This window comes from Phalacrocorax aristotelis, chromosome 1, assembly GCF_949628215.1.
Source record: "Phalacrocorax aristotelis chromosome 1, bGulAri2.1, whole genome shotgun sequence".
Lineage (NCBI taxonomy): Eukaryota > Metazoa > Chordata > Aves > Suliformes > Phalacrocoracidae > Phalacrocorax > Phalacrocorax aristotelis.
In genome coordinates this window covers 7,923,092-7,950,489 of record NC_134276.1, presented here as the reverse complement: position 1 = coordinate 7,950,489, position 27,398 = coordinate 7,923,092, and the positions used below count along the sequence as shown (strand labels likewise).

Genomic DNA, 27,398 nt, shown 5'->3' with positions numbered 1-27,398 from the left:
ACTGAGCAGTTACTTTCTCTTTACTTCTCAGGTTATCCAGGGTCAAAGGAATACCTCTGTCTCTGACAACAGCACTCTACATTTTGCCTAACTAAGGTCTGAAGTCCTCCAGAATGAAGTCTTATGGAACGGGAAAGCTCTTTCTCCCTTTTGTGTAATCAAAACTATTAAGATAACGACATCTGTGCTAACTCTTCTTCCACTTTTGAAAACATCTTTCAGTTAAGTGCTACACCTTTCTAAGACAGTGAAATCTACCTACAATTGCCATTGTCTCAAATCACAAAGAAATTATGTCTACAGATATGTCATTATTCACTTGTACTCTTCGTTTCCCAATTGGGTTCAGAACTGTGATTTCAAAACAAGGTAATTCAGAATAAATCTATTGCCATGGAAAAATAGTCTTGTGTACTTGAAGAGCTTTATTAACTTCTTAAATATATATCCCAATTAAGCCTTTTATGCAAAAGAATAAAACCTAAAATGAACAGAAACCTTTATGGCAGACAATGGATTTGATGGCTTAAGACCTTGGATTGTACTATAAAAACCTGTTTTCAAGAGGCTACGTTAACCACTGGATCCTTGCAAACCCACAGATTTTAGCTTATTGTTACAAAATCCAGTAATGTTAACTGCAGACCTGTAGTGTAATATATCAAAAATGACACAAAAGCAAAAGCTAATTCAAGGTCCATGGGAGCAAGAGAAAAACAAATTCAAACTACATTTATTTTAGGTCAGTTTGGGCCATGCAATTCTAGGCTGACTCAAATCTCCAAGTGCTTCAAATAACTCTAACAGACATACTCTGCATTCTGCAGCACAGGCCAACCTCAGGGACGAATTATCTTGGATGAATTAAAAATGAAGTATAGCTGGGTGCAGAGGAAGGGTATGAACACATGCCCACAAAAGTATATATGATTTTTCTCAGAGTGGTAAAAATAACTGGTAGAGCAGTGCCTTGCTGGTTTTCCAACAGTAGAGGCTACAAGGATAAGAAGAGTGGCCTGATAGGAAGAGACTTTGCAAAAGCAAAGCACAGTAACTCTGTCAGGGGGTTTATTTCTGTGTCACCCAAAGGACCGACTGCCTGATGGTGGGTAGAGGCTACCCAGAAGCCTGTCGTTAAGTTCAGTTTTTTGTCAGAAAATCTGCTTCATAAACACCAGTGTGTGAATTAAAGACTGGTAAATGCAGGGAATTTGCTTCTCAAGCACACCCATGATCTGGAATAACATGCTAAAGTGCGTGCACTCTAAGTAGTCCAAACCCAAAAGGTATGAGGCATTACACGTTTTCGATGCTGTATCCACCTGAAGCAAAGGGACACAGACCAGGGTATGATGTGCTCTCGTTACAGTTCAATAAGCTCCTCTCTCCCAGTCAGCTAATGGCAATGTTTCAATCAAATGCCTACAGAAGGAACTTCTTGATTGAATCTAAAGGCCAGGGTTATTCACAGGTAATTGAAAATGGAAAGTAGTATAATTTTGCAGAATGACAATGTGAAGCAGTAATTAGATACATGACCGAGGGATGCTTTTACTTGATGGATTGACAGGATGTTGATATTTCTACCTACATCCAGATATAGTGAAGGTTTTCTTTTTTTTAAAAAAAAAGTAATATGTTATGTAGCATTCAAATATGCGAAGTGGTGCTATTTCCTGAGGGAAATAAAAGAAATCCCCCCAAATCTTGAAGTTATTTTACTTTAAAGAGTTGCTTTTTCCCCCTAGTTAAAAATTATATCTTTGATGAGGCTTAAATAGTCAAAATTGCATCCAGAATTTAAAAGGAAAACCCAGTAAAAAACAATGACATTTTTACTCCAAAATCACTTTGGCCCCTTTTGTAAGGATGTTCTTTTCTAAAACAGTGTATTTTAGAAGAAAAGGTTTGAAATATATTGATTTTCAGGTAGATAAACAATGTATATGAAATAGAAGCAAAATAAATTAGATTCATAAGATCCATTCTGTACTTTTGCTTTGGGTTTTGGACAGCAGCAACATATTTTTCTGCTATCCATCATACTAAAATCCATTTAAGTCATCAGATGGCAGGATGAAGATTCTTCTATTTTTGCATGTCTAAGGGGAATTGTTTTATGCTAGTTCATTAGTCTTGTGTTATGTAGCACCTTTTTCACTAATGAACTCAAAATATTTAATAAACAGGATTTAAATCAATCTTGTCAATGCTGCTATTATAAAAGCAAAATCTCTTATCCCACTGCAGAAACGATGACATGCAGAACACAGCAACATTTGCCAGTGCAAACAACATTGCTATGATACAATTCAAGAGCCAAAACAGAGCAGCGAAGCCAATGCAGCTTTTAAAAAACTAGCACAGAGCTCTACCAGATTTAGCTTTTCCATTGTAATCCTCATTAACTGACAGACTAAAAGATGAGTATAAACAACAAACCAAAAAAACCTGGTGTTTAACAATCTGGAAAACATAAAGAGTCATTCTCAATAATAAGAGAGCAATCTGACTGTCAGGGCTATGATAAAACTAAGAAAGAGGAAACAAATTTATTCTGAAGAGAAGTCAATAGGAAAATAGAAATATATAATTATATGTTGATATTTTTACATATTGTAATACATTCATTAACAAAAAAAATCCCAAATCCAAGAGCTCTCTACTTTGGTGAAAATTCTGATCCTACCCTTTTAGACAAGAATTTATTTTTACTCTTCTATTACCATTGTCTTCAAAAATTTGCTCATCAGTCATAGTTATGTATGACATTTAATATTCATTATGTAATGCCACATGACTTATGCTTTGTTGTAGAAACATATAAGGCCACCTCACTCCTCCAATTTACTAATTTAGGTCTGGGCTGCGCCTACATTTATATTATCCAATAGAAGCCTTTAGAGTACCGACTGTCTCTCAGAAATTTGCAGATTTTCCCCATTCTTTTTACGGCCAGAATAACAAGAATTTCTCTTTTTTTTCAGCCTTTCGTTATGATTTTATGTACCTCCTTCTAATATGCTCATTCCAGGTTGCACTGGCTGACTGGGATGACAGAGAAGAAAGCTGAAAATTTTCCTAACCTCCGCGTTTTGGCATCATCATGGCCCCCACACTTCCCCACACAGGAGCTGTCACAGATCAACTGCCACGCTCCAGAAAGGGTCTGAGCTCCTGGTGTTCCTAAGCAGGGATGCACCGAAACACCTGCACAGCCATCTGCATGGCCGTGCCCGGGCAGGTAATCAAATCCAAAGATTTGATTACAGCTCACGAAAACATAACCCGAGTAGTCTGAAAATCACTTCTTTAGGAAACAACTCGAGTGTATCTGCACAGAATTCAGCACAGGCGGCACAAGTAGCAAAGCAAACCCATAATAAAATAACAATAAATCATAATAATAATAGTAATAATAAAAACAAAAACAATAATAATAATTTGGAAGAACAACGGGACATGAAGAAATACAAGGAATTCATTGGGACTGAGCGGAGCATAAAGTACATGTTCCTTAGGTCTCATCACTGTGACAAGGCAGCGGGAGGAAGGGAACAACCACAGTACCTGAGTGAAGTTATACTAACATTTAGTTAAGATGAAAGGAAAATGAAATTCCATCATAAAATAAATAGGAAAGTTCCCATCAGTTTCTGAAAGTGATGCTGCAAAGCCAGCCTTATAGCTACATTTCACTTAACTATACAGTGTTTTGGAAATGAAAAAAGAACTAAACAAGGCTTATTCTGTGCAAAAGAGAAACTGAGATGATTCATATGTTATTAAATTAATGCTTCTCATTACACAGAAAGATCTAAAATTTGCAGCCAAAGAATAGAGAACAAACAAACTCCTACAAATGTTTAATTGTGCTTAAAATGCCACAGAATAATTCATTTTGTACCATCGAAGCTTCCTATCCAATTTATTCCCACATCCAAAGCTTGGCAAGCCAAAGTTTTCAAGCCACTGAACCTAGAAACAAAGCTAATTAACTGTTTCTTCTGTTATCCGCTGCAGGCCCAAATTATAAGGAATAACATGCAGTATAATAGAATAAAGCCTTTTATCTCATTTAAGGAGAGCATACTGATGATATCAGGATGATTTTTCCCAAACTACTAAGCTGAAAGGTTTGAAGAATGTCAACAGTACCAAAAGGTTTAATTAAATGAATTTAAATCATTAGAATGTTAATGAGAAATCACGCAGTTTACCAGTTGCATACCAACTGTAAAAAGGAAATTTCTCTCTGGTGGACCAATGGAAACATTACATTTGAAAACGCTTTGTGAATGCTAATCATTGCTGCGAGGCCCCCTCCCTCTGAAAACACTCTGGAATTTTTGGAGGAAGGTGGCAGAGAGGATGAGCAGAGCTGTTACTGAAATGGAAATGCATTGAAGGTACATTGCTTAAAACAAACCAATGGGACACGTGCCTTGTACTGCTGAGCAAAGAGACAAATGAAATCATGAGAAGGCTCCATCTGGTATGTAACGACACTAAATAAAGCCTGACCTTGTTTAGGGATCTATCAGGCTATCGGTGGTGGCTAGAAATGTCAGAGAAAAGTAAGACCATCTTGATTCATGAAAATTTGCAAATTTATGCTTATTCCAGTGTTCAAAATTTGAAAATAATTTCTACATGGCCTAAAATGGATTACTTAATTCTGTTATAGTAAATTCAAAGAAATTTATAGTTATTTAAGAAAAATGAAGTTTTAATAAAAGAAAAATTATATATTGTTTTATTTTTTTAAAGCAGCAATTTTTTGCAAAAACGTAAGTGGACAGCATTAACCAGTTGTCATGAAAAGCATCTTAAAAAACCCCAACAGTCGGAAATCAAAAACTAACATATTAGCAATTTTCATGACATGTATCAGTTGCATATATATCCACTTGCCTTTTAATTTTAGTTAATTTAGAAATAGTACTCAGATTTGTGGCATGTGCATTCAAATGAAAGAATTAAAGGACAAGCATCTAAGGCTAGAGAAAAACAGGGTATGAGAGAGAGAATGTGATCATAGGAAACATGGTCTAACTGGTAAGACCTAAACATTTCTGCCTGTTCCTCCCACAGGAGGCCTCCAAATAAGCTCTGAGGCTTGTCAACAGGAGCTGAATAGCAGGGATCTAAGATCAGCACTTCTGGGTGTTTTAGACACACTGCCGTTAGGAGAGAGGATTGACTACTCTGTGCCTACTTACATCATGGCTGCTTTCAGCTTTGGACAGCAAATATCATAATTGAACTTGCCTTCTCTAATCCATAAAATAATTTGTCCCTATAGTATTAGGCGGTGTTTTGTGGTAGCTAAAAAGGAGTGATACCTTTTTAGAAGCTTTAATAACCAGCCAGCTAACTCTTACGGATATTTAAACATTCACCAGAGATACCCCTAGGCATTTACAGTCTTCCTCCAGGCACGTCTGGAAGTCCTGAAGTGCTGAAAAGGCAGGAACTTGACTCATGGTCAAGTTTCAAATAATAACTAAGTTTTGCGTTTTGTTACCTCTCAGAACTGACCTGTCTAAAAACAATATTTTAGGGCATATCTGCTAAATTATAATTCCTGTAAGAGAAAGTATATGACAATGGCTGCATTATCATACACTTAGCTCATCCAGTTTTGGAAGATTTTCCTCTGCCTTTCCAAACATTTCAGACACAAAGCCCCACTAATGCCCCATGGTGTTACAGGCTGTATTATAGGCCTCACATGGTATTACAGCCTGTACTAGGTCCGGCTGGGATGCAGTTAATTTTCTTCATAGTATCCTGTATAATGCTGTGCTTTGATTTATGGCTGAAACAATGTTGGCAATACACCAGTGTTTTCACTATTGCTGAACAGAGCTTGCACAGCATCAAGGCTTTCTCTGTTTCCCATTTTGCCCTTCTTCCTCAAACAGTAAGTTGGCTGGGGGAAGGTAACAGGTTGGGAGAAGACCAGCCAGGACAGCTGACCCCAGTTGACCAAAGGGATATTCCATACCATGCGATGTCATGCTCAGCAATAAAAGCTCAGGGAAAGGAAGAGGAAAAGGGGGACATTCATAGAATCAGAGAGTCATTAAGGTTGGAAAAGACCTCTAGGATCAGCAAGTCCAACTGTCAACTCAACACCACCATATCTCCTAAACCATGCCCTCAAGTGTCATGTCTATACATTTTTGTTTTAACACCTCCAGGGATGGTGACTCCACCACCTCTCTAGGCAGCCTCTTCCAATGCCTGACCATTCTGTCAATAAAGAAATTTTTCATAATATCCAATCTAAACCTCCCCTGATGCAGCTTGAGGCCATTTCTTCTTGTCCTATCACTAGTGACTTGGGATAAGAAACCAACCCCCACCTCACTACAGCCTCCTTTCAGGTAGTTGTAGAGAGTGAGAAGGTCTCCCCTCAGCCTCCTCTTCTCAAGGCTAAACACCCCCAGCTCCCTCTGCTACTCCTCAGAAGACTCGTTCTCCAGACCCTTCACCAGCGTCGTTGCCCTTCTCTGGATTCACTTCAGCACCTCAATGTCCTTCTTGTACTGAGGGGCCCAAAACTGCACACAGCACTCGAGGTGCGGCTTCACCAGTGCCGAGCACAGGGGCACCATCCCTGCCTGGCTCCTGCTGGCCACACTAGTGCTGATACAAGCCAGGATGCTGTTGGCCTTCTTGCCCACCCAGGCACACTGCTGGCTCATGTTCAGCTGGCTGTCAACCAACATCCCCAGGTCCTTCTCCACCAGGCACTTTCCAGCCACTCCTCCCCACGCCTGGAGCGTTGCATGGGGTTGTTGTGACCCAAGTGCAGGACCCGGCACTTGGCCTTGTTGATCCTCATACAGTTGGCCTTGGCTGTCTGTTCATGGTTATGTCATTTGCTTTCCCAAGTAACAGCTAAGTGTGATGAAGTGTTGCTGTGCTGGTTTTGGCTGAGAAGGGGTTAATTCTCCTCACTGTGGGGGTCAGCTACCTTTCCAGCTTCCCGCGCTCTGCCCCGTGGCGGGGGGGGGGGGGGGGGCGGCAGGGCCATGGTGGGGACGGCTGACCCTGACGGCGAGTGCAGTTTGTTTCGGCGGTTCGTTCCCCCTCTCCCCTCCCTTCCCCCCCTCCCCCGGGGCTTTGCGCCTCTCGGTGTTCTCCTTTACATTGCATTTCTACTGTTGTTTCTTTTAATTTTAATTATTAAACTGTTCTTATCCCAACCCACGAGCGTTACCCTTCTGATTCTCTCACCCATCTACCGGTGAGGGAGTGAGCAAGCGGCTGTGTGGGGCTGAGCTGCCGCTAAACCACGACAGTCTTTTTGGCGCCCAACGTGGGGCTCGAGGGTTGGAGGTAACAACAGCTGCTGGTCACAGCACCATGTTGTCCTTTTTGCAGTTGGTGTTAAAAATCGGTGTTGGTTGTTTGAGTCTGCTGTGTTCTGCTGATTAGTAATGTTTTGCCTACAAGATTTGTTGTACAAACACTCGTTTTCAGCTTTATCTGGTATTTGGGGTTTTTGCTGAAACCGTTACTGTACTTCGGATACCACCTTGTTGAGGCAATTAGCAATTATACCTCCTCCAAGAGATTTTATATGGAGGAAATACAGAATAGTACCTTTGCAACTTTGTTCTATGATGACTGTGCCTTTGTTACAACAACGTTATTGTATCTTGAACATCCTTGGGTGGTTAAGGTGCACTTATTGTTAGTTTTTGGGCATGTTGTTTTGGTTTTGACTAAGCAACTTAAGAATATCACCCAGAAATCTGCCCGGAGGCTTGATAGTTACGAGTGGCAGGGCATGTGGGATAGCATGGGCAAATACCTAGGGCAGTGGGCACCCCCAGTGTTTTGGAGTTTCACCCCCGAACAAGTGCAGAATCCTAAAAAACTAGTAGAATATTTGGAGAAAGTATGTTGTTACGCTGGGAACTCCAGAGAGACACAGATAACTGCAACGTGCTGGGGTCTGGCCCATGCATACCGAGCCCTGCTCAACAGTATCCAGTGCCCCCAGGGGGAAGAGAATGTCTCTGGATTGAAATGCAAAGTGACTGGCACTGTAGACAATCCAGCCCTGACGACAGGCACTGCAGCCACTCAAACCCCCACAACAAGTACTGGAGCTGGCTCAGAAAATAAACCCGTACCAGTATCAGTTGCCCCCACATACAAGACGAAATATGGGAAGCGGACATCAACTCGTTTAGAACGGGATGATGAAGAACCAGGGCCATCGCGGGGAGAGGAGGGAGAAGTAATAAATGAAATAGAGACCACCCGATCCCTGTCCTTGAGCAAGTTGCGAGATATGCGAAAAGATTATAGCCGTCGTTCAGGTGAGCACATTGTCACCTGGCTGCTCCGATGCTGGGATAATGGGGCCAGTAGCCTGGAACTAGAGGGGAAAGAAGCCAAACAATTGGGATCCCTTTCTGGGGAAAGGGGCGTTGACAAAGCAATTGGAAAAAAAACACAAGCCCTCAGCCTCTGGAGGCGACTCCTGTCTGGAGTGAAGGAAAGGTACCCCTTTAAAGAAGATGTTACATATCGCCCAGGAAAATGGACAACTATTGAGAAAGGCATCCAGTATCTAAGGGAATTAGCTGTGTTTGAGGTGATTTATGGTGACCTGGACGATCAACGGTCATCCAAAGATCCAGATGAAGCCGAGTGCACACGACCCATGTGGCAGAAGTTTGTATGGAGCGCACCATCTTCGCATGCAAACTCATTGGCAGTGATGCCCTGGAAAGATGACGAGACACCAACGGTGGCAGAGGTGATAGATAAACTCCAGGATTACGACACAAATATCTCTTCCTCGCTTGTCTCTGCTGTGGAGAAACTATCCCAAGAGGTCCAGCAACTCAAAGAAGATCTGTCCTACTCCCCACCTCGACAGAGCAGTGTCTCAGCTGTTAGGAATAAGCGTCCTTTGGCTCAAAGAAGGGGATACACACCACGGGCCACCCTATGGTTCTACCTGCGTGACACGGAGAGGACATGATGAGGTGGGATGGCAAGCCTACTTCGACCCTACAGGCACGAGTACATGAACTGCAAGGAAGAACAGTCACTCAGGGAGGCTCTTCCAGGAAAGCTGCTGCTCCAGTTTCCAGCGAGCAAGTCCCCAGACAGAGGAGTAGAAGCGCAGATTTTATTTCTAAGTGTAATAGAGGGACTCCTGATTCACATTTACAGGAAGTGAGTTGTGACTGCCATGATCAGGACTAGAGGGGCCCTGCCTCCAGCCGGGTGGAGGAAAGGGATAACCGGGCTTACTGGACTGTGTGGATCCGATGGCCTGGCACGTCCGACCCACAGGAGTATAAAGCTTTAGTGGACACCGGCGCACAGTGCACCTTAATGCCATCAAACTATATAGGGGCAGAACCCATCAGCATTGCTGGAGTGACAGGGGGATCTCAAGAGCTAACTGTATTGGAGGCCGAAGTGAGCCTAACTGGCAATGAGTGGCAGAAGCACCCCATTGTGACTGGCCCAGAGGCTCCCTGCATCCTTGGCATAGACTACCTCAGGAGAGGGTATTTCAAGGACCCAAAAGGTTACAAGTGGGCTTTTGGTGTAGCTGCCTTGGAGACGGAGGAAACTGAACAGCTGTCTACCTTGCCCAGTCTCTCAAAGGACCCTTCTGTGGTGGGGTTGCTGAAGGTCAAAGAACAACAGGTGCCAATCGCCACCACAACAGTGCACCGGCGGCAATATCGCACCAACAGAGACTCTCTGATCCCCATCCATAAACTCATTCACCAACTGAGGAGCCAAGGAGTCATCAGTAAGACCCACTCACCCTTTAACAGTCCCTTATGGCCAGTCCGGAAGTCTAATGGAGAGTGGAGACTAACAGTAGACTATTGTGGCCTGAATGAAGTCACTCCACCGTTGAGTGCTGCTGTGCCAGACATGCTAGAACTTCAATACGAGCTGGAGTCCAAGGCAGCCAAGTGGTATGCCACAACTGATATTGCTAATGCATTCTTCTCAATCCCTCTGGCAGCAGAGTGCAGGCCACAGTTTGCTTTCACATGGAGGGGCGTCCAGTACACCTGGAATCGACTGCCCCAGGGGTGGAAACACAGTCCTACCATTTGCCATGGACTGATTCAGACTGTACTGGAACAGGGAGAAGCTCCAGAACACCTTCAATACATTGATGACATCATTGTGTGGGGCAAACACAGCGGAAGAAGTTTTTGAGAAAGGAGAGAAAATAGTCCAAATCCTTCTGAAAGCTGGTTTTGCCATAAAACAAAGTAAGGTGAAAGGACCCGCACGAGAAATCCAGTTCTTAGGAATCAAATGGCAAGATGGTCGTCGTCAGATTCCAATGGATGTGATCAACAAAATAGCAGCCATGTCTCCACCAACTAGCAAAAAGAAAACACAAGCTTTCTTGGGCGTTGTGGGTTTTTGGAGAATGCATATTCTAAATTACAGTCTGATCGTGAGCCCTCTCTATCAAGTGACCCGGAAAAAGAATGATTTCAAATGGGGCCCTGAGCAACGACAAGCCTTTGAACAGATTAAACGAGAAATAGTTCATGCAGTAGCTCTTGGGCCAGTCCGGGCAGGACAAGATGTAAAAAATGTGCTCTACACTGCAGCCGGGGAGAATGGCCCTACCTGGAGCCTCTGGCAGAAAGCACCAGGGGAGACCCGGGGTCCACCCCTAGGGTTTTGGAGTCGGGGATACAGAGGGTCCGAAGCCCGCTATACTCCAACTGAAAAAGAGATATTGGCAGCATATGAAGGGGTTCGAGCTGCTTCAGAAGTGGTTGGTACTGAGGCACAGTTGCTCCTGGCACCCCGACTGCCAGTGCTGGGCTGGATGTTCAAAGGAAACATCCCCTCTACACACCATGCAACTGATGCTACGTGGAGTAAATGGGTTGCACTGATCATCCAGCGGGCTCGAGTAGGAAACCCCAGTCGCCCAGGAATCTTGGAAGTGATTATGGACTGGCCAGAAGGCAAAGACTTTGGAATATCACCAGAGGAGGAGGTGACACGTGCTGATGAAGCCCCACTGTATAACAAACTGCCAGAAGATGAGAAGCAATATGCCCTGTTCACTGATGGGTCCTGTCGCCTTGTGGGAAAGCACCGGAGATGGAAGGCTGCTGTATGGAGTCCTACACGACAAGTAGCAGAAACTGCTGAAGGAGAAGGTGAATCGAGCCAGTTTGCAGAGGTAAAGGCCATCCAGCTGGCCTTAGACATCGCTGAACGGGAAAAGTGGCCAGTGCTCTATCTCTATACTGACTCCTGGATGGTGGCAAATGCCTTGTGGGGCTGGCTGCAGCAATGGAAGCAAAGCAACTGGCAGCGCAGAGGCAAACCCATCTGGGCTGCCACATTGTGGCAAGATATTGCTGCCCGGGTAGAGAAACTGGTTGTAAAGGTACGGCATGTGGATGCTCACGTCCCCAAGAGTCGGGCCACTGAAGAACATCGGAACAACCAGCAGGTAGATCAGGCTGCCAAGATTGAAGTGGCTGAGGTGGATCTGGACTGGCAACATAAGGGTGAACTATTTCTAGCTCGGTGGGCCCATGACACCTCAGGCCATCAAGGGAGAGATGCGACACACAGGTGGGCTCGTGATCGAGGGGTGGACTTGACCATGGATATTATTGCACATGTTATCCATGAATGTGACACATGCGCTGCAATCAAGCAAGCGAAGCGGGTAAAGCCTCTGTGGTGTGGGGGACAATGGCTGAAATATAAATATGGGGAGGCCTGGCAAATTGACTATATCACACTCCCACAGACCCGCCAAGGCAAGCGCCATGTGCTTACAATGGTGGAAACAACAACTGGCTGGCTGGAAACATATCCTGTCCCCCACGCCACTGCCCGGAACACTATCCTGGGTCTTGAGAAACAAGTCCTGTGGCGACATGGCACCCCAGAGAGGACTGAGTCAGACAACGGGACTCATTTCCGAAATAGCCTCACAGACACCTGGGCCAAAGAGCACGGCATTGAGTGGGTGTATCACATCCCCTATCACGTACCAGCCTCTGGGAAAATTGAATGGTACAATGGACTGTTAAAAACTACGACTGAGAGCAATGGGGGGTGGGACATTCAAGCACTGGGATACACATTTAGCAAAAGCCACGTGGTTAGTCAACACGAGGGGATCTGCCAACCGAGCTGGCCCTGCCCAGTCAGAAATCCTACATGCTGTGGAAGGGGATAGAGTCCCTGTAGTGCACACAAAAAGTATGCTGGGCAAAACAGTCTGGGTTCTTCCTGCCTCTGGCAAAGGCAAACCCATTCGTGGGATTGCTTTTGCTCGAGGACCTGGGTGCACTTGGTGGGTGATGCGGGAGGATGGAGAAATCCGATGTGTGCCTCAAGGGGATTTGATTTTGGGTGAAAACAGTCAATGAACTGAATGGCACAATGTGAACTGCTATATAATACTGTGTGTCACCTCTGTGTTGTATCAATGATATCAGAGTACGAGCCTCCCAACCCATGGAAGATCAACTATGAAACAAGCTGTGCAGCAGTGATGGAACGATGACTGACTCGGTATGCAGCAACCCAACGCCACACACCATCTCTCCCACCCTGAAAGACTGATACGACAGATGGAGCCCAGAGTCATGGACTGGGTGAACTCAATGGACATTTTAATGGACATTTTACAGGGAAGGTCCATGAACTAAGGGAATGATGTCTGTGTATTATGTTAAAGGATGGGAAGGGGAGGGGTGGTGGTTGGTACGGTTGTATTGCATCATATGGGACCTGGGCATGGTGTAAATGGTATGGAATAAGGGGTGGAGAATGTGCTGGTTTTGGCTGAGAAGGGGTTAATTCTCCTCACTGTGGGGGTCGGCTACCTTTCCAGCTTCCCGCGCTCTGCCGCGTGGCGGGGGGGGCTGGGAGGGGCGGGGCCATGGTGGGGGCAGCTGACCCCGACTGGCCAATGCCAGGTTTATTCCATACCATGTGACACCATGGCCAATATATTGGGGGGGGGGCAGTGGCAGCGCGGGGGCGGCGCGGCGTCGGGTCGGCGGGGTGGCGAGCGGCTGCGGCATGTGCGGTTTGTTCCGGCGGTTCGTTCCCCCTCTCCCCTCCCTTCCCCCTCCCCCGGGGCTTTGCGCCTCTCGTTCTCCTTTACATTGCATTTCTACTGTTGTTTCTTTTAATTTTAATTATTAAACTGTTCTTATCCCAACCCACGAGCGTTACCCTTCTGATTCTCTCCCCCATCTACTGGTGGGGAGTGAGCGAGCGGCTGTGTGGGGCTGAGCTGCCGCTAAACCACGACAGTTGCTTTCCAGGAAATGGCTTAACATCTGCCTGCAGAGTAGTAAATTAATTTCTTTTTTTTGCTTTGCCTGTATGTGCAGCTTTTGCTTTACTTATTAAACTGGCATTATCTCAATATACAACTCTTCTTGCCTCCCTTCTATTTTCTCCCTGCACCACAGGAGGAGGCAGTGAGAAGAGTGTTTGGCTATTGGCCAAAGCCAACCCATCACATGCTGTCCATAAACCTGATTTTGAAAGGTTCACTGAGCCAGGAGGGAATGCATGCACAAGCAAACATATATCTGGCCCAGTGACTACTGCACCTTTCTAGCAGAGGAAATACCATTAAGTGAAACCAATCCAGATTAAACTGAACTAATCCTGGGAGCAGGAAGGAAATCACAGGTCTCCCAGCCCACTCTCCCAAATATTAGGTGGGAGGAAGAAGTTATTTGTCCATAAGTTTTTTTGCCTTTCTCATTTTGGAGAATGTTCGAGCATACAAATCCTGATAAAGAAATGCCTGTTTGTAAAGCAAAGACCCCACATCCTGTGGGGTATTATGTTGGCCTGAGCTCAGCAGATATGCTTCACCTTGACATTTCTTCCTGGCTAGTCTACATAAGTCCCTCCTTGGTAGCTCTGCTGTGTCCCATTATCCAAGGGACATAACTCTTCCCATGCACTGCATAAAAGCAAGGTGATTAATTCAGAATTGTCTATTTTTACAACAAATACCTTCTGTCTATTTATCTAGTTTGCATCATGTGTTGGAGACTGAAACAGCCCACAGGCACTTTTCAGTCTACTGTCAATATTTTGTGTTGGGTCATTTGTCTTTTTTTTTTTTTTGTTAAGAGAAAGGAACACTAGTATAAAAGTGTTATAAAAGTGTATAAGTATTGATAGACTGTGTTATGGGAATAAATCATATTGATTGAATATCTTGTCACTAGTGTAATTACATGTGTATACAGGAATTCTAACACTGTAGCTGCAGAGTATCCTGGGCGCGCGTCCAGTGCTGGAAATGAGAACTGGGGCTCACAACGTCCCTCTTGGAAGACCTAGAGAACACTAAGTGTAAAATGTCTCATTAAAACAGAAGAAAAGACAGACCTATTGAAAGTGGGAAGAGAGCAGATGTTAGGAAGGAAAACTGAGACTGAGAAATGATAGGAAGCCTTTTAAGAAAGCTGGGTGTAAATGAACAGAGAAATTTAATTTAACTTTTCCACCCTTCCCAGTGGTTGAAATTCCCAATAAGGGGTTTAATTCTCTTCTGCTTTACAGCAGTATCGTTCTTCTAAATTGCTCTTGGCTGTGATCTTTACATGTGTTCTGCACAATAATTTCTAAGTTTTATGAATTGTCAGAAAGAAACAAGCTGGCCAGGACAAGCCCTATTAAACTTCCTCATCAATAGCCTTGTAAAAGAGAGAACCCAGCAGTACGATTGGTGTAGGTGGATAAATAATTAGGCTCATGCACTGGTATTGCAAGAAACAGATGTGGACAAAACACGACAGATGAAAGGCATTAATTAGGAGCTTTAAAAAGATAACTAAGGGTATGCAAGGAGAAAGATTAGATACTGGCTGTCGAGCTTCGTACTACTTGCTTTTCTTGCCTCCAATCATTTAAGCCTGTTAACCTCTTTATTATGTATTCACTTTGTCTTTCTCTGGGTCCTTTATTTTCAGCTCTAGTTGCTTTTACAGTCTAAAATGAAAATTATATCAAATGCTTGTTGAAAAGTAGATCTTTTAAACTCTAATAAAACATGCGTTTATTTTAGTAGGGTAAAATTGTTTTTTCTACAGGTTACAAAAATTGAAAGATTAATAAGAAAACATGAAGTCAACTAGTTTGTGTTGTTATAATTGACAGCTTTCATCTACAAAAGGAATATAGACGACAAATGAAGAGCTGTTTGCACCATTTTAATATTACTTGTGCATCTCGATAACTTCGTAATAAGCTAGGAGGGTGCATGCTGCTCTAAAAGTAAATATTCATACTATATGTTACTGGTAAGGAGGAAAGGCTTAATGAAATCACCATTTTTTTCAAAGAAAGGCTAGTTTTAGCAAGTTACAGTTTATACGTTGAAGTTTAAACTACAAATTATGTGTATATAATATCGTATAATTCACCTAAATGCAATCATCATTCCTGATTTCTTCTTCTAGAAAAGAATTAACTGTGTAACTGTAAAAGATATGATTAATTGTAAGATGTGTTCATAACTTTGGTGCAATACTGAATAGAATTTCTGTGGGAAAATAAACAAATAATATATATTATGAAAAAAATGAATACTTACATAAGGGATTGTGTCCAAGGTGTCTGTGTTGACAATTATAGGGGCAGGGCTTGCCTGAAAGGGAAAAAAAAGAAAAGAAATTTAAAAATATGAAATTAACTAATATTGAAATGCCCGTAAATGATACATTAAATCACAACTCTAAAAGCCTGTCTTCCCATTGAATTTACATCACACAACAGTACATATGTTTGGGTACTGTTCAATCAATTAAGGATGAAGGAAATTGATTTTCATCTTCCAAACGAGTTCACTGTGATCTTTCTTTTCAATTTCATTAGGCTTTAGATCACATCCTGAATATATAATAATTAGTCATTAATTTTTTAGTAGAACTCTAAGAAACATGATGTATTCAACTTACAGCTAGTGTATCTTGGGGTTTCAGCTTCCTTTACCTTAATTTTTGTGTTTGAGCAAAACCAAGATGATCAACTAATCTTTACAGAGGATAAACCTCAACATTTTCTGTTTACATCACTTGTCGTTATGTAGTGTATATATATATGCACATATATGATATTTATGTCAAAGCTATATATTCTGCATGGTTTATATGAACTCAGCTGATGTTCAGCTTGAAATATAGACCCAGTTGAGAAGCTGCTCAACCTAATCTTTAACTTATTGATGAAACCTATATCCAGGCTAGTTTCCAGCCACCTAAAATGCCTTAACCTCTTCCTCTTCCCGTGTTGGGCTTCAGCAGTGGTGACCCAAGGCTGAGCTCTTATTCAACCCAGCTGCATAATATTGGCTCAGGCTCTGGAGAAAACTACAGAGTTGTGAGAAAGTGTAGAGCCGTGCACCATAAGTAAAATGTCAGACAGAGGCAGGACTGCTGAGATGTGATTGTTAACAGTTCAAGGACTCAGGAGAAGGATCAACATGCGGTCAGTATAGCACAAAAAGTGCCTGACTGATGCCTGCCTGGTCAGCAAAGACTCTTCAGGCATCGTATTGGGCTGATGAACATCCTAATGTTTAGCGTAGTAGCTCATCTGTTCTATTTATCTACATTGTATATTAGCCAATGAACGACTGCCGGTACTTCAAACGTGTATAGGCTGCAGGGTCTCTTTGTGCATGGCAGGGGTGATTACAGCACTGCTGAAAACACTGATCCTGTTTCTACTGTCAAATATTCACTGCAGGATTTAAAAACCTAAGTAACATAACCCAAATTAAGAATGTAATGATTCTAATACTCTGAGAATATCACAGTTTATTTCTAATTTTGGTGTAGTTATGCTAAGGTAATTCTGCACTCAGAGAAACTGCACAACAGCTACTGATGATTAATGCCATTATTTCTATACAACTGTGTAATCTGTGAATAAAAACCCCAAAATGTAATGTGTACCATTTGGTGTGCATACATTTCATGGCATGTATCAGTTATCATAGTAAGGTACAGTTTAGTATTAAAATGCTTAGTAACTGAAAGACATTACACACCCATACCCATTTATTTCATTGGGCCCTATAACACTGGACATTTTGGAGTGATACTTAAAAGCTGGAGGCCAACTGATTATAATATTTTTAGCTTTAGGCATATGGAATGATTTATGACTGTATTATCACAGAATGTTAAACAAAGATATTTTCCTTTTTAGAATCATAGTTCTTACTTTCATGAATATATAGCTCAATACACTTAAAGACTGCTACCTTTGATAGAGGAAGAGAAACATTTTTCTTTTTACAGTATTCTGTCGTCTCTCCAAAATTTTGCCTTTCATTGATTTTTATCTTCTTTTTAATTTTATGTACTGTGAGAAGGTCTGGTGTCAAATATAAACAAAGTTTACAATCTTCAAAATGAAATAACTTTTCCACTGCTATAAAACCCAATATCTATTAAAATAACAAACATCTTTCAGAAGTCATTTTCCAAAGCATTCTCATACTATCACCAATCGCTTCTAAATCCATTGAGGAACAAAAGCCTTATATCCATATCAGATTTTCCTGAAGTAAAGCTAAAGAGATTTCTCAATCAGAAATGAGTAATTGTGGGAACAGTATAAAAAAATAATATTTAGGGGACTTGGAATTTCTTTTGAAAACTTGGTTACTCCTTTATTTCCTTTTACAAGCACAAGCTGAACCTGCACGTCCTTCACACTATCAGTTACAGTCACTTTCAGAAGGACTTTCACCGCCTTACTGGGTCTCTGTTTTAGTGCTAAACCACCCTCACTGAGAAAAGTTTTCTTTTATATCTAATCAGAATTTCCCTTAATGCAACTTGTGTCTGTTGCCTCATACTTCTCCTGTCCATCTCTGAGAAGATTTTGCTTTTGTCTCCTCTCTAATCATGCCTTAGATGGTTGAAGACAGCAATTATTCTTCTTCTCACAGCCTCTTCTTCTCCAGACTGAGCAAACTGAGCTCTCCCCGACCCAGTCACGGTTGTGTGCGCCACCATCTTGGTTATCGTCCCCTCAATACACTTTGGTATATTGGGCAACATAGAACTGGACACAGTACTCCTGATCCAGTCTCACAGGTGACGAGAAGATGCCCCTCAGCTGCTGCCTAGGCACTAACGTGCAGCCCAGTTTGCTGTTAGCCTTCACCATTACAAGGGCACACGGCTGACTGATATGCAACTCATCCTCCACTCTGCAAAGCTGCGGCCTAGACAGGCTGTGCCTGGTTGGGACTGCTGCGCCTTTTATGCTGTCCAGGTGCCTGTTGTCATTGAACTTCCTGAGGTTCCTTTCAGCTCATTTCTCCTGCCTATTGAGATCCCGCTGAAGGGCAACTCTCCAATGCATCATCTGCTCTACCCAGTCTGGTGTTATCTAAAACCTTGTGACAGTCCACTCTATCTAATCATTTTGGTTATTAATGATGATGTTGAACAGCCTTAACACCAGTAACAACTCTGTAGAAACACCACATGCAACTTGCCATCAGTTACTGGACTTTGAACTGCTGACCACTCTGCTTTGGGTTTGGTGGTCTACCCAGTGTCCTACTCATCCTCTAGTACATCCATCCATTCACTGTCTCTCTCATTTGGCTACACGACTGAGAATTTGTGCTGAAAGCCTTGCTATAATCAAGGGAAATGACACCTACTGAGTTCCACTCATCCACAGAGACAGTCATCTCATCACAGAAAGCTCTCAGGCTGGCAATGCACAATTTATCCTTTGTAAACTGATCTGCCTCTTTGTAATCACCTCCCCCGTCCTTCATGAGCCTGGACAAGGCTTTCTGGAGGCACACACCAGGATGTTTCCCTTTGTAAGCTTCCTACCTAATACTGACCCCCAGGTTTTCTCTTGGCCCATCACCCCTTCCACAGCAAAAGTCTGAGCATTTAAGCTGCTCCTTTGAATAGTGTGAAACTTCCCTGCCTGGCCTTCCTACAGAGCCTGTAAAGAATTGGCTTTCAAGCAAGAATATCTTTCAGGGTTCATTTTAACACAGTGCTTACTGTATTCTTTACTGATTGGAAGAGTTGAACGTCAAATAACAAACTGATCATTTTCTCCTACTGAGTTATTCATCCTAATCAGAACATAAGGATGAGAAAATTCAGAGCAATAGTTTTAGATGGATATAGTGACTATAACCATTCACTCACAACTAATATCATCAATGCCTTTTCCTTTTCTCCTCTTCCTACCTGTGTGTGTGTGTGTGTGCATGTACGACACAGTGAGTCCGTGTGGCGATTTGGGGTTTTCTTTTTTAGTTTTTTTAACTGGCAAAACTGATTTAATGCAAACATTTTGCTTCAGTGTCTGTAACTTATGGTAATTTGAAGAACACTGGCATCCTGAGCTACGACATTGCATTTAAGTGCAGGAAATGGAGCTGATTTTATTAGTTGTGTTCTATTTGTGGCTTAAAGAAAAGTGGAAGGCTTTAATCATGCAGACTTGAGAAGACAGTTTGCAACAACTGGAGAGAGCCCCAAATATAGTGCTAGCCATGGAGTACACAATAGCATCAAAATAGTCCTTGTAATCACAGTGAAGTTACTCAAGCGATAGGTCAAGAGAAGATCAGTAGCAACAGGGAGTCAGAAGGGTTTTACCTTCCAGGATGATGTGTCTGGCTATATCTATTCTGACTTGAAAACACGTCACATGCACTGATTCACCGAATTCTCAAAAAAGATACCCAGATATCTGCACACTTCTTATAGAGAACACTGATAAATCTATCATAGCAGTTGATCAGCTCACCAAGAATGCTTGAAATTGTGCATAAATTAACAAATGTATGCAAAAAAAAGCCTAGATTCAGTCGAGAATCTCTGCCTGCTGTGCCTTTGAGACAGCATTGCCTCTTATTTGTCACACTCTATATACCCACACATATATAAACTATCTAAGTTTGAGACTGGGTGAGAAGGAGAAATGGCTTTCTGGAAGACAGATAGTGACTTTATTCCTAGATCTGCCCTTTGACCTGCTCTGCAGCCTTTAACAAGACATTTAATTTCTCTTTACCTAGTTTTTCACAACAATTCTAGCAAAACTGGGTTAGTTTGGTCAAAGATTTGAGAGAGACGATGGTTGGCAAGAACTAAATAATCTATCTATATGTAAGGAGATTTAAAATTTTACATGTCTAACTGCCTAACTTGCAGGATGAATTCAAATTAGTAGTAATTAGTTCATGAAAGAGCCCTTTCTTAAGTCAGGTAGCATACAGTGGGGTCAGATTTTAAAGATGGGAAGAGGCCTTTGTGAACATACAATTCTGCAGCCACAAAATAAATCCAAACCAATCACCAAAACTAAAAAAGGGAATTTTACTGAGTGTAGTGAACTGAGTGATCCTGTTTTCCCCATTCCTCATGCAGTTTCCTTTCTGCCCTAGGCCTTACCTATATATTAAGTATTATATTATGCTGACAATGCACCATGTGGGCTCTTGGCTCCCTACTACTGCTCCCTGCACAGACCTTTTTCCTGCCCTTGACTAGAAGCAGTGCTTTCAGCTGAGCCATCTCTGTGCTTTGAAGGAAAGGGATCACACTGACAGCTGCAGTGACAGATTGGCATAGCTGGGACAAAACTTGCATAGCTTTGGGGAAAAAAAAGGAGGAGGAATATTTTTTTTTCTTCTTTTTAAAGGACTTGAGCACAACAACCTTTGCTTCCACAAATATACATGAGATTGTTCTGCTTGAAGCAAGTCAGACAGTCTGGTTGCTTTTCCACCAAAAACACAACTTAAAAAGCAAGATACAGTGAAAGCACTTGAAGCCAGTAGAAAGAGAACAAAAAGGCATATAGTCTAGTTCATGATCATTTACTATGCTCCAAATTCTCTACAAGTGTATGACATGACTCATACCTCTCAGACAAGATGAACTTTCCCTCTACCACAAGCGCTAGCATTATCCTGGTTGACTGGTTTTACTTACGGCGTTCACAGTTATAGACAGCTATAGACCATCCATATTATATTGAATTTCATTATTTTTGGACCATTCATAACTCTGTTCTAACTGTTCTTACCATGCAGTGCGGTATTCAACAGCAGACCATGAAACTACTTGCATAGGTATATGGTAACCATTTTATAAATAACCAGCGCAGCACATTACTTGTTAACCAGAAAACACTACAAGGATGCGGTCATTTTGAAACTCTCCACCTATAGTTATTCCCAGGTGTGATTTTAATTTGACTCAGAACTCTCAATTGCTTGATTTCCTGTTAAGGAATCACCATCATTATCTACATTTTTACATTTAAGTAATCTCAAATAAAGAGGTGGTGAAATTTGGAGTAATACAACAGTGTATGTATTACCATTTGAAAAGTTGAGTTGTCAGTGGCTTATTATGATGTTTTGCAAACACCTGACTCTGTGGACTGTATGTCAGAGTTAAGGGCTCATCCTTCCAGGTAGCCAGCCCTAAATTCTAAAACACTCTCTGGGATATTCAGTTACAGTTTCATTTTACTTCAAGATGTTAACATTTTTTTTCTTAATAATATGAAGTGGAGCAGCCCCTATATTTGTACATGAATAGGGCACACTGCATCTCAGATATAACGTGTCAGACTCAGAGGCCTTAGGAAGGTAACGCTGAATTAGTTTAAATTTATTTCACGTATTCAAAAGTTTCATTTAACAATGGCAAGAAATAGATTTACATTGACACACAATGGAAGGGAAGATTAAATGATAATTTAGATGTCAAAACAGTAGTTCTTTGGCATGTTATGAGGCCTCAAGATCACAGAACACACAGAACCTTTCATTATATTTACCACTGAATTGCAAACTGTAAGACTAAAAAGGAGAAAAAGTAATTTCCTTGTTATTAAACAGAAAATATAAAAGAAAGGGAGCCTCTCCAAACACCTAAAGAATGACTGTTCAGCAAAAGATCCTGCCCCTACTTAGAGACGTAAAACCCAAATCAAAAGCAGCTTTGCTTGCAGGGTGCAGCTCTCAAGAATAGAAGAAAAATTCCTCAAGAAATCCTCAAGACCTTTCCCTACATATATAACACAAACTCATATAAAGCCATTTAATAGTGCCTTTTAAAGAAGCTGGCCTTATTTTTTGGCTTGGGATTTTGCCTTGGTTTTTACTTAATCTGTAGGAATAATTTCCTATTTAAAATTGTATTAGCTGTGGCCTTATTTAAACAAAAAATAATTTAAACCTAAGGAAAACCTAACATTGCTGTGTGGATCCACAGGCTGCCAGAGGGAACGTCAAGAAAGCACCTACTTTAGAGTTGCTGAAGTTTCACCTGGACTGATACTGCCTGTTAGCAGTTTGAATTAGCAACGATTAATATAATGGTAACTTTTTGCCCAATATCAGATCCAGTGAAGGACACAGAAATGTCAACGGGAAAAGCTCTGTAGAGAATGAGGGATAATTATGGTACATCTGAGTTTCCAGTGAAGTTATTATTCAACTAAATGTTATCACCCATTAAATTTTGAGGTGATAACCTCCCTATCGCTGGATAGGGTGGATCCATCTGTCTCATCCTAGGATGCCAAATGCCATACTAAAACTCACACAGAGGTCCCATTATCACATCTCTACTGACTCACAAACGAAATTGATGCAAAGTGTCTTACAGCAGTGCTCTAGGTTTAAACAGAAATTTAGGCCTAAAACCTGGTTTTAGATATACCACTTCAGCATGTGTTCATGGCCTTTTGGAAGTGAATGGTCCATAACATGCATTTATTACATAGAACTCTCTTCTAATCTCTGATCTGGTCTCCACTGTGCTTCAGAACTTTCTCCAAAGTCTGTGTCACAGCACATGTCTTAAGGATATAACAGCTTTAACCAATCCAGGCAATGCCAGTTTCTGGTACGTTCTTAAATCTGAATAAGAAAACTTTAGAATTGAGAAGAAAAGTAGAATCACATTCCATATGGTCTTTTTATAAGTGTATTTATTATCTTCAAAACTCCGACATCTGATATGTATATTTTTTTCAGATTTTATATCATTCATAACAATTTTATAAAAAGATGAAATATTTGAAAAATCTTGCCACTACAGCCAGTATTAGTGGAAAGATACACTGCAAAAATAAAGTATTATGGAGTGATTCTACTGAAAAGCTATGAGCTAAGCTAACTTACACTACGAAATTACAAAAACACATTACATCCTCCAATTTAAACATCTTAAAGACATTCTTCTACATCTATCTGATCAAAAACTTTCTGGGTGAAAGTCCCTGCATAACTGAAGTTAATGGTAGAATATTGATCTGCTTCAATAGAGTAAAAATTTAAGCTAATATGCTTCTACTCAATATTAGTTTTGTTTGCCTCTTGGCAGGAATATAAAGCAGGCATGCATTTAGCCAGCAAGTTCATGAAAGCAATAATAAGCAAAAATAATTTAGAACCAATTAAAGAAATTAATAGTCTGCTTTCAGATTGTTTTGTATCTTATTTTTAAAGCACATAAGCCAAATATCCAGAAATTAAAAATTGAGGAATCGAGGAAAAAATTGTTACACAAAATACTTATGTTATTCACAGACTTGTTAACAAGGGCAAATGGTCTCATTGACTTGAGCATTCCCATTTCTTCTTAAACATTAACGATTTAACTTCTCTACTGTTTGCCTAAGCATTAGCTTTATTAACCATGGAGTGGTGCAGATTTTTTATAAAACAGCATAAAAATCAAGAAAAGCTGCACAGCATAAATAACATTAAAGAACATTAAAGTAATCTCAAATACCTGCCAAGTTCTTTTAACCTGAAGATATATCCATGTATCGCATTACTCAGGGGGTTAGACTACTTCATATTTATATAAAAATACTTTTTCTCTGCACCTGGGTTTTACCATTCTACATAAAGAAGACAAGCCTGGTGCATTCAAACATACACATACACATGTAGACACACACACTGAACACAGACTAGGACAGAAGCATGCACCCAGTTTTTAGGCACCCTATTTGACCCAGCTGCATGCTACAAGAGCACGACGATAGAACTCCTTCCAGAGAGAGGAGAACAAAACCAAAGCAAAACCACAGCCAGCCTATCCCTCCTTTTTCTTCAAAAGTGAAGGCTGCGTCATCCATGGCATGACTTTTTACATTTAAAATCATGGTACACCAAGCTCACAAAGCAGTTTTCCAGTTACATTTTTACATCCTGAAGTACCTGCAGGTGGAGGTATGTATTTATTCCTGCACAAAGAATTTATACCCAGCCTCAAAAACACAGAAACAAATGGACTAAAAGTTACAATGCATATAAAGACAATAAAAAATGTGAATGTAAAACTAAATGTGAAGTAGAGAAATTTACAGAATTCACTGTCTATTCAAGAGGTTTATCAGAACATAAATTCCAAAGAACCAAACACCTGCTTTCAGGAACTAATCAATTCCATTGAGCACTGCATCCAGCAGCCCAGAAATGATGGAATTGGTGTCAAAGAGCACTTACCTCTGCTTGGCAAGAGCAGAAGAGACCGAGACTTACTGGTTCTACAGCTAAATCTGTCCATATAAAGGAAAGAATAAGAAGCACAGAAGGATGCATCTTTAGAGTTTTAGAAGGGTTCTCACGTGTAACAGAAGCAGCAAAATCACCACTGATCCTGCTTCTGCACCGAAGCTGGCAGAAGAGCAGCTGGGGGTTACTGTGGTCCTAAAATGCATATACTTAACTCACTGATTCTGGCTAAGTATGTATAGGAGGAAAGACATTTTGCCAAACGCTTTCCCTTAATGAATGGATATTTAACAGTATTTAGGAAGAACTTCAAGAATTAAACTTGATTTTGAATATTTGCAACAATCTCAAAGTTAAATTGGGCTGTTTTGTAGCAAAGAGGTTTTTAATTTTTATGTCGGTAGAAGTAAACTTCTAACCTAATGTCCTCTGGAAAAGTTTTAATTGATGTCCCAAAGTGTGCCTTCATGTCCCAGAATCACTATATGATGAATAAAATTAACAAAATAATTCCAAATATATCGCTTGCTGACAGCTTGTTTCAGACCCCAAATGATTGCAGGACAACTGCACTCACAGTATGTTATTTCAAAAGATAGGAAATGTTGGTGTATAAAGTGAACCTATCCAGGGTTTGGGGCAAGTCAGGCGTTTTGTAAGGTTTTGCCTCGCGGCATAAAACACATTTCTCCATGGAGATGCACTGTTACGGAAATTACAACTATTTAGTATTTTACTATAGGGCTTGCCAACTCACTGAGGTCCTTCTTCCTGAGAGACTGGGTGCTCTGTGGGTGACTTGCAGGACAGTGCATGCAAAAATTGCCACTTTTCTATATTTTTACAGATTATAGGCCCCAGCAGGAACGGCACAGACTGCCAAGCTTAGCAAGGACTCTCCTCATGAATCCATGTAACACTGACTGAAAAACGATAATGTTCCCTTTAGGATGATGCAATTTTGTTTAGATTGATAGTGGAAATACACACATGCCATTTTCTTTTAGGACCTATTTCCCTTATAGTTTAAAAATTTGCATGGAGGAAAAATAAGTCCTATTTCTAGCCTGTGTATCTTGTAATACGTTAATCTGCTACATTCAAGTGCCCCTTTTAGGGAATAAATCCTGGTGAAACGTGAAGCTTGTATTACAGCTGCCTCCCACCTTGTATTGGGCACAAACGGTGAGGTTTTGGTAGCGGGGTGGTGGCTGCAGGGGTGGCCTCTGTGAGGAGAGGCCAGGGCTGCCCTGTGCTGGACACAGCTGGCTGCAGACCAGACCCACTGCATGGCTGAGCCCCACAGCAAAGCTGGTGGCACCCCAGAAGTAGTTTGTTGCACCTCTGGTACTCCATGGTGGAGCGGGAGCGGGTAACACCCTGATGGGACTGCAGCTCGTGGAGGGCTGGTGCTGGAGCAGATGAAACAAGAAGGAAGGTGGAGTGGAAGAAAAGAGTGAGGGACAAAGAGCAGCAGAGAGAAGCTGCCACATCCTGACCCCGACTCCGTCCCCCAGTGCCACCCTCACCTCACCAGAGGGCTGGAGTGTGACCATCCTACTCCTAGGGGCAGGAAGGTGTCTGGAGTGAAGCTGAGCCTGGGAAAGAGGTGTTTTCCCTCAGTGCTAGTTTATTTGTTTTGGTTCTTAGTACTTAACTAAATAATAAAGTGTTTATGTTAATTGGCAGTAAATTCCCCAAGTCAAGTTTGCTCTGCCTGCAACACACCTCTTCTGAGATTGCACTGTAGGGAAGATATTTGTTCAACATCTTTTATATATTCATCCTATTTTCTGAAATATGTACAAGTCATGGAGGTAAGAATGCAACAGCAGAAGGGATAAAAGAACAAGGTCTTTGGTTATAAAAAATGTTGACTTGAGTAGCAGAGGCAACAAAGAGAAAGTGGAAGCAGTACTGCAGCCACAGGGGCAGTTATCGTGTTAAAATTGAAACACATAAAGTAGCAGCTGATTACTGTTCATAGAGAGGTTTTCCACAGAGAAGGAAAGCTACACCTTTTGTTAACATAGAGTCTGTTAAGATGCTATTGCTGCTTAATTCTTAGAAATAGCATTTACCAAAAAATTTCAAAACACAGAATCAAAGCAACACGGCTTCACAAGTTTGTAGAATAATGAAACTATGTAAAGGGACTGAATTCAAGATGAGTAGTAACAGTGCCATAAAAGCAGCTCTACTATATGCCATCGCTTAAGTATAGAAAATGCCTGGGGCCCCTATAAGTCTGAGAAACACAAACAACATGACTGGAGGATACAGCAAAACTGACAGTCTTCCAAAGAATTCATACAGGACCTTAAAAATACACCTCATTTAAGTCAAAATTATAGAACCAGAAAAAAAAAATGAAGACAATTTCTGTCAAGAAGTAAAGGAAAAGCATCCCTGTGAACCTGACAAATTTAGATTAAGGGTGCAAATAGGTGTGTTAACTCTAAAAAGACAGGCTTAAGAAGTTAGACTGAAAACAAAAGGAAGAAATTTTTTAAAAAATTCTTTGATGTTATGAACGATGCTGAAAAACACTTCAAATCAGGAAAATTATACTTGCTTCTTTTTCTACAAATATTTTGCTGTTTTTAACATGGGAATATTTTTCAATTTCATGCCAAGGGCAGGCAAGCAGATTTTATACACTGATACAACTGTGTGGCAATTTCATCAAACGATACTATAATCTCCCTAGAGGAGAGAGAGAAGCCCTATTGCCTAAAACTCTTTGCATAAACTTACACTAAGCACAAAAACACATACTGTAGGCAGTACTGACATTCTGGCAGATGGGCAACAT

At 41.4% G+C, this 27,398-nt stretch overlaps 1 protein-coding gene across 7 annotated transcripts in view; it reads right to left on the bottom strand.

The window, feature by feature from the left end:
- DLG2 (discs large MAGUK scaffold protein 2) overlaps positions 1-27,398 on the bottom strand; it is a 1,060,076-nt gene that overhangs the window by 409,737 nt on the left and 622,941 nt on the right. For all 7 annotated transcript variants that reach the window (XM_075079151.1, XM_075079412.1, XM_075079695.1 and 4 more), the window contains one exon: positions 15,632-15,685. In XM_075079151.1, the coding sequence (XP_074935252.1) occupies positions 15,632-15,685 (54 nt within the window). The remainder of the gene's footprint in view (positions 1-15,631; positions 15,686-27,398) is intronic.